Below are 11145 nucleotides of genomic sequence, written 5' to 3' on the forward strand. Positions count from 1 at the left end.
GTGGCCAGGAAAAACATGGTTGTTCTTTGGGGTTTTAGGCTGGGTGTCTGTATAGCACTGCGACAACTGCTGATATATAAAAAAATATATATATATATATTTATATATATATATATACACACACAACCATTCAAAAGTTTGGGGTCACATAGAAATGTCCTTGTTTTTGAAAGAAAAGCAATTTTTTTGTCCATTAAAATAACATCAAATGTATCAGAAATACAGTGTAGACTTTGTTACTGTTGTAAACGGCAGATTTTTTAAAATGGAATATCTACATAGGCGTACAGAGGTCCATTATCAGCAACCATCACTCCTGTGTTCCAATGGCACGTTGTGTTAGCTAATCCAAGTTTATCATTTTAAAAAGCTAATTGATCATTAGAAAACCCTTTTGCAATTATGTTAGCACAGCTGAAAACTGTTATGCTGATTAAAGGATCAATACAACAGGCCTTCTTTAGACAAGTTGAGTATCTGGAGCATCAGCATTTGTGGGTTCGATTACAGGCTCAAAATGGCCAGAAACAAAGCACTGTCTTCTGAAACTCGTCAGTCTATTCTTGTTCTGAGAAATGAAGGCTATTCCATGCGAGAAATTGCCAAGAAACTGAAGATCGTGTGCAACGCAGTGTACCACTCCCTTCACAGAAGAGCACAAACTGGCTCTAACCAGAATAGAAAGAGGAGTGGGAGGCTCCGGTGCACAACTGAGCAAGAGGACAAGTACATTACAGTGTCTAGTTTGAGAAACAGACGCCTCACAAGTCCTCAACTGGCAGCTTCATTAGATAGTAACTGCAAAACACCAGTCTCAACATCAACAGTGACTCCGGGATGCTGGTCTTCTAGGCAGTTCTCGGAGTTCCTCTGTCCAATGTCTGTGTTCTTTTGCCCATCTTAATTTAGTATTTTTATTGGCCAGTCTGAGATATGGCTTTTTCTTTGCAACTCTGCCTAGAAGGCCAGCAACCCAGAGTCGCCGCTTCACTGTTGACCCGCAAAACACCAGTCTCTATGGAGAGTTCTCGATGTCAACTCTGAGCAAGAGGACAAGTACATTAGATTCACAATAATTGTATGTTATTTTAATGGACAAAAAATGTGCTTTTCTTTAAAAAACAAGGACATTTCTAAGTGACCCCAAACTTTTGAACGGCAGTGTAAATCACAATGGTACTGAAGTCCTGCTATAGTAAGAAAGTGTGTTATTCACGACCACAGCTATTCTGTAGCAAAACTGTAACCCCAAACTAAAATAACATGTTTGTAGCATATAACCGTGACCACACTAGTCCTAAACCCCTAACCCAAACCGATCCAGGTTTTCTTGGAAGACTGTGTCCCTGACAGCTTTGGAGACAACTCTGATGTTCTCTGTATCGGTAGCACAGGTGAAGTGGTTGTACAGAGATTTGTGACGCCCTATGTGCTGCTCTTTGTACATGTTCAGGATGAACATCTTAGCAGACTCTGCATCTCTCTGTGGACCTTTAAAAAAATACATTTATGAAAAAGAATGTTTGTAAAATACACTGGGAATCGCTTCGTGCATAATACGGTCAGAGTTGGGGTCCCTTCCAGTTCCCATCACTTGAATTGGATATGGACTCTGTTTTTTTATATATAGGAATGAACTCTAATTCACTGGAATTTAGGTGGAATTGACCCCAACAATGGATATGTAAAAGATATTGACACACACCTATCAAGGCATAACTATCCAGTGTACTTAGGAAAGTACTCAGCAAGGTTGGAGTATAGCCTGAATATACAACTAAATGTATGACTACCAGTGTACTAGTCTAGTGTACTAACCAGTGAACGTTGAGAAGTAGTCTGCTAAGTTGGAGTGTAAGATCTTGTCTGCTAGGAGGTCTGTTTTGTTGAGGAAGAGGATGATGGAGGACTCCTGGAACCAGGGATAGGTGACGATGGTTGTAAACAAGGCTTTGCTCTCCTCTAATCGATTCTGCAAGGAACATAAACACATAGGAAGATTCAGATCATGTTCAAATGTGTTATTGGTAGAATAATATATGTCTAAAAACACTTAGGCTTGGAATGAAATTGAACCCTCCACATTGAACCCTCCACATTGAACCCTCCATAATCTTTGATTATACACTACTGTGCACGTACACAATGAAGGGAGTCTACCTGGCTGGTAGTGGTAGTACATTTTACAGTACCCCAAATCATTTATTTGACTTTATGTGACCATGGGAGAAACATCTCACCACATTGGCGCTCTCATAGAGAACCTGGTCGTACTCGCTGAGAGCCACCAGGAAGATGATGGAGGTGACCCTCTCAAAACAGTGGATCCACTTCCTCCTCTCTGACCTTTGACCTCCAACATCCACCATCCTGGAAAAAACAACACGGAACACATCTCAAATCACACTCTATTCCAGCTATAGGGAACCACCTTCAGGGTGTCATTTAAAATGCTGACATGGGGAATACTTCCTTCCCTCATTCCCTCCACTCTTCCTTGAAGTAATCACTGGTCTAACATTACTAAATAAGTGGAGGTAAGAGCTCAACTACAGTACATAGCTTTCAAAGATGCAAACAAGTTAGATCAGAGATTACTGGAAGGAAGGAAGGAAGGAAGGAAGGAAGGAAGGAAGGAAGGAAGGAAGGAAGGAAGGAAGGAAGGAAGGAAGGAAGGAAGGAAGGAAGGAAGGAAGGAAGGGTGGGTGGGTAGAAAAAAGTATAGTAGAAGTATATAAACAGAACCATAGCCTCAGTGGACAACAAGGCTCTGACACCATTACTCCAATAGAGAGATTACTGACCTGAAGATGACAGTCTTGAGGTCAAAGGGGTACTCTATGATGCCAGTGGTAGGGACCCTGACCCTGAGGATATCCTGCAGAGTGGGGAGGTATGAGGGCGCAGCGATTCTGTCCAGGTCACTCAGGTAACTGTCATGAAAATAACATTGGAAAATGCATTGGCAGTGGCACATACTTTGCTAAATACCCTAACACTAGATACCTGACTTATTATGGAGTGCATAGTCATATCTATCTATCTATGGATACAGATCACACATTTGGCAGATTCAAGGAGCTGGGACTTGTTGAGGTTACATGCATGTATACCTGAGCTTGGACTGAGTGAGTGGGTAAAAGACAAATCTCACTATTTGGTAGAGTCAGAGAGCTGGTACTCCCTCCTACGCTCGTAGCACTTCTGCATGCCCTGGTCACTCCACAGTCTTCTGATGCCATCCACCTGCCATGGTTCCAGGTTGGTCAATATGTCTGCCTCCACCCTGCTCAGCTTGTCTGCATGGCTCTGGAACACACAGAGATGTCGTTTTAGACATGACAATAAAAACCTATTCATAGAGTAGATGTTCCTAGAGATTGATACTTAAACTTATGAACCAGCAAGCCCCTTTAGAAAAACACAATCATATGATACTGAATCTTCTGACAAGCTGCTTGCAATGTTCTGGTGATCTTTGAAATCAATCCGTAGGGTCTTCATGGCTTGGATCATTTTCTGAACAGCAATGACGATGTTCCCGTACACCAGCTTGGTGAAGCCTCGCTTGTCCTCCTCGGAGTAGCCCGTCCCATGGATGATCCTCATCTGCTTGATGAAGGTGCTCTTCCCACTCTCACCAGTCCCTGGGAAAGGAGAGACATGAGTCTGTGAATGTCGGTGTGTGTCAGGATTGGGCTCAATTTACAATGGAATTGAGAGTGCCTCACAAATCCCAATTCAATTCTTGAATTTATGTAGTAAACAGGATAAAGAATTTCAATTCAAATTTGAATTAAAGACTTTCACAAAATTAAATTATATTTCCTATGAAATTCAAAATGCCTCTTCTAAATTAGGTGTAGTCTATACAAATAAACATATTGTACATAAAACATCAAACATGTTGTTATACACATGCATATCAAATATTGATGAAACAATTGATTTTCAGGTCAATCTTAGAAGGAATGACCAGCGAAAACAAACATTTACGCAAATATTGTACTAATTTCCTGTTTTTGGGACTACAAACTGTCATGGTCTATTGGAGTCAATTGCAAAATTGTGAATTGAGCACAACCCTCAGTGTATGTGTGTTTCGTTTTACTATCCTTGTGGGGACCAGAAGTCCTCACAAGTATAGTAAAACAAGGAAAATATTTTGCCGGTCTCCACAAGGAAAAAAGGTATTTATGCTTATTTTTGAATGGGAATCAATTGTTTGGTCCAGACAAGGATAGTAAAACAAATGTGTGTGTGTGTGTGTGTGTGTGTGTGTGTGTGTGTGTGTGTGTGTGTGTGTGTGTGTGTGTGTGTGTGTGTGTGTGTGTGTGTGTGTGTGTGTGTGTGTGTGTGTGTGTGTGTGTGTGTGTGTGTGTGTGTGTGTGTGTGAGTTTATGTACGCATGTGTGTACGAGAATGTGTGTGTTACATGTGGGTGTGTGTTACATAAAGGTACCACTTCATCCACATGTATTATTGGCCAATAATATGACCTTTAGAGCAGGAATACATTGAGAAGTTTGTTAACTAAAGCTGAAGGATAAGATTGGTTTGACCTTTCTTCAATGTCCTGTAATACTTAACGCATTCCTAAAATAACCTAAGAACAATCCATGTTTTGATAATAAGTAGTAAAATGCACCGTGTGAAAATGTTGCAATAGTGCAGTAGGCCTTCATGTAGCTATTACAATAGTGCAGTAGGCCTTCATGTAGCTATTACAATAGTGCAGTAGGCCTTCATGTAGCTATTACAATAGTGCAGTAGGCCTTCATGTAGCTATTACAATAGTGCAGTAGGCCTTCATGTAGCTATTACAATAGTGCAGTAGGCCTTCATGTAGCTATTATAATAGTGCAGTAGGCCTTCATGTAGCTATTACAATAGTATGGTGTGGCTAGTAATCATTTCACTATGAGAAATTCTGACATTAAATTGCATTGTAGTTGGCCTCACATGACTGTTGCATTAAAATGCAAGCCAGGATCAACTACTGCCACTTGTCCACATACCACACATAGCCAGCCATAACTGCTGATCAGAGAGTTAAAATGTGCTAGATGACAGTTTGGATAGAAGAGAGATGCAGGTGAGATAAGTGTGACGTAGGATAGAGGCTTTCAGAAAGTGCTTCTTGGTCCCTCTCCAAGTAGTTTTGAAGGACTGTTCTATGAATGATAATGCCCACTCACCATCAGTCGCCCCTAGATTACACATTCAGTCACACTTTGTACAGCACATTTAAACTATGTCATGCAGAGGTACAGACAGTCATTTAAAAAATGTAGCCTACTGTTATTCGACTTGACTGTAATTACTCTGCCAGTAATACTCACCTTTTTCAGGGCTGAAAATCACCAAGACAAAAAGTGTAGCCTTGTTCTGAGTGTCTGCTCAATTATCTACTGGTTTAATAACAGGTTTCTATGTGGAGAATGGGGTTTGGAGTGACTCATACCTATTCAACTGCCCAGGGCTTCTCTGGAGAACAACTATGATAAGAAAACTTGTCCTGTCAGGGAAGATGCAGCCTACTATTCCATAGAGGTGATATATAGACTAGATGTTCATCTCATGGTGCAGGACGGGATGGCTGCTGTTTTACGGGTCCTAACCAATTGTGCTATTATAATATTTTTTTGCATGGTTTGTAACAAATTTAGTCCATAATGTTTCTTCTAATTTCTCTTATGACTGAAAATAGCTTCTGGATATCAGACCCCCTGTATATAGCCCAGTGGCTGCTGAGGGGAGAATGGCTCATAATAAAGGCTTGAAATGAGCAAATGGAATAGCATCAAACCATGTGTTTGATGTATTTGATACCATTCCACAGATTCTGCTCCAGCCATTACCACGAGCCCATCCTCCCCAATTAAGGTGCCACCAACCTCCTGTGATATAGCCTTGTTATTGTGTTACTTTTATTATAATAGTTTCTTGCTAGCCATGATTGGCTGAGATAATGAGTGCCGAAAGATGAATTTGGATTGGTCTGCCATATAGCATGCTTCTGTCTATTTGAGCTGGTCAGTAGGTAATCCTGTCAAAAGCAGCTTTTTTTTAAAGAATTGCGTATTAAAACTTAACAAAAGAGTTGACTATGCAAGTATTCATTTTATTAGAACTTCACTGCAACTACTGTTCAGATTACTCTCGTCTGAGTGTGCCAGAGTGCAGAATAATTTATGAATTTAATAACGCTCAACAATGGTTGAATATGGCCGGTGTCAGTAAATCGGCAAAAAAGTGTAGTTAAATTGTTGCCAGGAGCACAGTTACAGTTACCAACACTGGTTAACATGAAAACAGTCTAAAAAACTCTGCTAGGGTGAGTGAAATGGTCAGATTTTGGGTGGGGGCTAAAGTTTAAGATGATTCTTATGGCATTGTACATGGTCAGTGTGAACCAGAGTGATAAGACACAACAACGGGCCAAGCAATGGAAACGAAACAGGATGTCTTATACATTCATCCATGTATACGGGTAAGAGTCTAGCTACAGTTTCAGATATTATACGTTTCTAATTTTGTCAGAAAGTTGCTAAAGCATACTGTTAGCTAGCTAGGCTTGCTTGCTAACATTGGCTTGCTTGCTAACATTACGTTTATGATCTGTATGTAGTAATGTTATCTCAGAATGCCAATTCGCATTGCTAGTTATAGCCTAACTAGCTAACATTGAACCTATTTGGTTAACTTTAGCTAGTTATGACAATCGGTTTGTATTGCTAGTACTCTATGGATTAGGATTATGGTTCAATGTTTAGCTAGCATGTCTAAACAAAAGACTCCACTTTGCCAGATGATTACATGACCCATCAAGTTAGCCAGGTATGTCTGGCGGTGATTACAGCCAACTATTGTATTATAATGCCAAAATATTTGTATCTGGAATTTGTCTTTCAGCATCAGTAGAACACGCCTGACTCTCCTCCACCAGTCATACAAGGAGAATGGTCTAATGCCTCCCATCAAAATAAGAGCTGGCCCAAGCAAGCACAGGTTACACCTGAAGAATGAGGACGAGTGGTGAACTTCATCAACAACTACGCAGAGGATAATGCAATAGTATTACCAGGACACAAACACTTTGGTGGAAATCTGCTGCCATTCCATGTGACAAAAGCAGCAGTGTGGAGTCTCTATAAGGAATTGATGGCAACACTTGGTATGTGAAGCATAAGCAAAACGTTTTGACTATTTAATTGACCTCAAACAGATTGGCACTACTTTTATTGATCTAACATTATTTCTGTATTTTCTAGAGGTGTGTGTAGTCGGGCTTTATGATTTTAATTTCCAGTTTCCAAGATTATGTTTCTGTATACAGTGCTGCTGCTCTTTACATTTGTAGGTAAGTGAAACTTACCTGATAATGATGCATTAAAACATTATCTTATGTTTTACATTACATTTTCTTTTCATTAACTTAATATTATTTTGTTGTTTGCACTATCATTCTGGACCCTACGCAGCCAGGTCCCATCTACTTTTTAACTCCTTGCAAGTGTGGCTTGTTTGGTGTCTGCTGTGAAGAAATACCACAACGAGTCAACTACTTGATTGATGAAGGCATGACATCCAGCAAAGGCATCAGCACAGTCAACTACAAGCCTTATTTCTTCACCAACTACGGAGTTGGGGAAAAACACACATGCCTAATTTGTGATAACTGCAGTGGCCATAACAAGAACAAGTTTGTGCTCTGGTATTGTGTCTGGCGGACTGTGCACAAGCTCCACCACAGTCTGGACCTTCACTTCCTGATCACAGGCCACACCAAGTTTGCCCTCGACTGGGGCTTCGGCCTCACCAAAGCAGCGCTTCAGAAAGACCAGAGTGAACACTTTGTCTGAGATTGCTGGTGTTGTGAAGGACAGCACTGTGACAGGGGTCAACGTCCCACAGCTGGTTGGACTGGAGGATGGTACGGTGCTGGTGGAAAAATACTGTATGGCTGGCAACGACACGTGACTCTGTACTCCGCTGCCACAGTTCAAGTGGTACCAGGACTTCAGGTGAATATTATTTTCATTGCATTGTATGAGGTTATTCTTCTTATCTAAACTTGGAAGGTGAATTGATGTTGTGCAAGGTTGTAATTTCTTAACTTTTTTTGTTATTTTCTGTTTTAGAGTTTTGATGCTCTGGAGCCTGGTGTTGTTGTCGCCAAGGAGTGTTCGGACTCAGTCAGGAACCAGGTTTCAGCTGCTGCGGTACCGGGGCTCCAAGTCAAGGTCCAAGAGGCTTCTAAACAGCTTCTACCCCCAAGCAGTAAGACTCCTGAACATCTAATCAAATGGCAACCCAGACTATTTGCATTGCTCCCCCATCATCATCCTGTCTCAGCCTCCAGTATTTATGCTGCAGTAGTTTATGTGTCGGGGGGCTAGGGTCAGTTTGTTATATCTGGAGTACTTCTCCTGTCCTATTCGGTGTCCTGTGTGAATCTAAGTGTGCGTTCTCTAATTCTCTCCTTCTTTCTCTCTCTCTGAGGACCTGAGCCCTAGGACCATGCCCCAGGACTACCTGACATGATGACTTCTTGCTGTCCCCAGTCCATCTGACTGTGCTGCTGCTCCAGTTTCAACTGTTCTGCCTTATTACTATACGACCATGCTGGTCATTTATGAACATTTGAACATCTTGGCCATGTTCTGATATAATCTCCACCCGGCACAGCCAGAAGAGGACTGGCCACCCCACATAGCCTGGTTCCTCTCTAGGTTTCTTCCTAGGTTTTGGCCTTTCTAGGGAGTTTTTCCTAGCCACTGTGCTTCTACACCTGCATTGCTTGCTGTTTGGGGTTTTAGGCTGGGTTTCTGTACAGCACTTTGAGATATCAGCTGATGTACGAAGGGCTATATAAATAAATTTGATTTGATTTGATCACCTCATTTACACCGCTGCTACTCTCTGTTATTATCTATACATAGTCACTTTAATAACTCTACTTACATGTACATATCACCTCAATTACCTCGACTAACCGGTGCCCCCGCACATCGACTCTGTACCAGTAACCCCTGTATATAGTCTCGCTCTTGTTATTTTACTGCTCTAATTACTTGTTCCTTTTATTTCTTATTCATATTTTTTTAAATGCATTGTTGGTTAGGGGCTTGTAAGCATTTCACTGTAAGGTCTTCGGCGCAAGTGACTAATTGACTAATTTGATTTGTTTTGATTTGATTTATAGCATTTCTTTCACATGACCCAGCAATTTAGTGTGTCTGGGTAAGCGTCATCTAATATTTATAAAATATTTTTATCTGGACACTTTGTGTTTGCCTGGAATTTTTCCTTATTGTAGGTGACTACTTTTTCCACTGTTAGTCTTAATCTTTACTACACTACTCACTGTTTTGCACATGACCTCCCATGTGAATCCTTAAAGAGATGGGTGGGGCTGGCTTAAGAGGGTGTGAACAATGCTGAATGGGTGTAGACAAAGGAGAGCTCTCTGGTAAGTACCAAAACATTCAAAAGCTATTTTCTCAAAAGTGAGTTTACAAGTTTGTCAACTTTCAAAGCAGAATTACTTTCCCATTGGTCCTCAAATGCAGTGTATGATATACCATTCTGTAGCTCTACTTGTCTCTACTTGTATCCAATGCAAAAAACACAATTTCAAATTTGCTACCTAATACCGATTTGAGCCAGTCGGTCACCTATTTCTTATTGATCTATTAACTAATTTACCGCCAAAACTCCATACACCAAAACACGCTGACATATCAGGCAGTCCTTTTAACAGCTCTTACACTAAAAAGGGATTATCATTGTTTTCACCATTCCACAGTATTATTCCAACCTCATTCCACAGTATTATTCCAACCTCATTCCATAGTATTATTCCAACCTCATTCCATAGTATTATTCCAACCTCATTCCACAGTATTATTCCAATCTCATTCCACAGTATTATTCCAACCTCATTCCACAGTATTATTCCAACCTCATTCCACAGTATTATTCCAACCTCATTCCACAGTATTATTCCAACCTCATATCACAGTATTATTCCAACCTCATTCCACAGTATTATTCCAACCTCATAGTGTGGAAATATATTTAAAACCCAGAGAATCTAGTTTTTGACTGCACTGGGTCTTTAAATGGCACTGATCTATAGCAGAGTAAAGACAAATCGAGTTTAAACTAAACCACAGATGATGGGAACCATTTGAGGAAAGTCAAATGTTCATTTGCAAGATTAAAATAATTGTCAAAACGCTATCTAGACTAGGCCTATTCCTCTAACAATTTTTTTATGATATAAAATCAACTTGGAGTAGCGTAGTTAACTATACCTCGCGCATAAAGTTGCCGAATAACCAATTATACATAGCATACGCCATGACTCACCTAAAAGCAACAACTTTATCTCGCGGTGAGATTCTCTCTTGTCCCGGCGAAGCTGTCTCTCAATCTCCTGATGTATCTTATTTCTCTCCAATTCTTCAGCCGACATACAGCATTCACCCATATTGGTGCCGTGTTGTAGCCGTCCGTAGATAAAGTGAGGTAGATGGATAATAATTTTTATTCCAACCAGGGGGATGCGGGTCAAGATAACGTCCTCCCTCCCTGTCAAAATGCAGAAGTCATGCTTACGTGTAGGAACCGAGTCGCATTCCTAACATGCATTTAAACCAGAAACAGGTGATATAGGCCAGGGTTTCCCAAACTCAGTCCTGTGTTGTTTTTTTGCCCTAGTTGATCAAGCTTCGATTATTTGAATTGTTTTGAATTATTAATCAAATGGCTACCTGGACTATTTACATTGCTGCTACTCACTGTTTATTATCCATGCGTAGTCACTTTACCCCTAACTACATGTACAAATTACCTTGACTAACCTGTACACCACAGATTGACTCGGTACCCCCTGTATATAGCCTCTTTATTGTTATTTTGTGTGGCTTATTATTTATTTTTTTACTTTTGTTTATTTAGTAAATATTATCTTAAACTACATTGTTGGTTAGGGGATTGTAAGTACAAATTTAATGGTAAGGTCTGATTTTGATTTGAATTGGCCATGCATTTTTAGGGCAAATAACTAAATCTCTACCCAGGGAGGGGGGCAGGACAGAGTTTGGGGGAAACCCTGATGTAAACTACTGTAGTTCT

General features: G+C 40.5%; 1 protein-coding gene and 1 long non-coding RNA gene across 3 annotated transcripts; one reads left to right on the plus strand and one right to left on the minus strand.

The window, feature by feature from the left end:
• Nucleotides 1–845: 845 nt before the first annotated feature.
• On the minus strand, nt 846–10605 carry LOC112257255 (guanine nucleotide-binding protein subunit alpha-14-like). Its single transcript, XM_042326595.1, has 7 exons — nt 10378–10605; nt 3463–3647; nt 3155–3309; nt 2805–2933; nt 2241–2370; nt 1819–1972; nt 846–1491 (listed from the first exon to the last, which is right to left on the minus strand). The coding sequence occupies exons 1-7, from the start codon at nt 10496–10498 to the stop codon at nt 1298–1300; spliced, it is 1068 nt and encodes a 355-aa protein (XP_042182529.1). The 5' UTR covers nt 10499–10605; the 3' UTR covers nt 846–1297.
• Nucleotides 6937–8544, plus strand: LOC112257440. 2 transcript variants are annotated; one of them, XR_006084034.1, is made up of 5 exons: nt 6937–7177; nt 7275–7363; nt 7485–8027; nt 8145–8283; nt 8506–8544. It is a non-coding gene; the product is annotated as an uncharacterized LOC112257440 (long non-coding RNA). The 2 variants fall into 2 exon arrangements; XR_006084033.1 differs by having other exon boundaries at nt 6937–7363.
• Nucleotides 10606–11145: the final 540 nt, after the last annotated feature.

Source organism: Oncorhynchus tshawytscha, linkage group LG09 (genome assembly GCF_018296145.1).
Source record: "Oncorhynchus tshawytscha isolate Ot180627B linkage group LG09, Otsh_v2.0, whole genome shotgun sequence".
NCBI classification, from domain to species: Eukaryota; Metazoa; Chordata; class Actinopteri; order Salmoniformes; family Salmonidae; genus Oncorhynchus; species Oncorhynchus tshawytscha.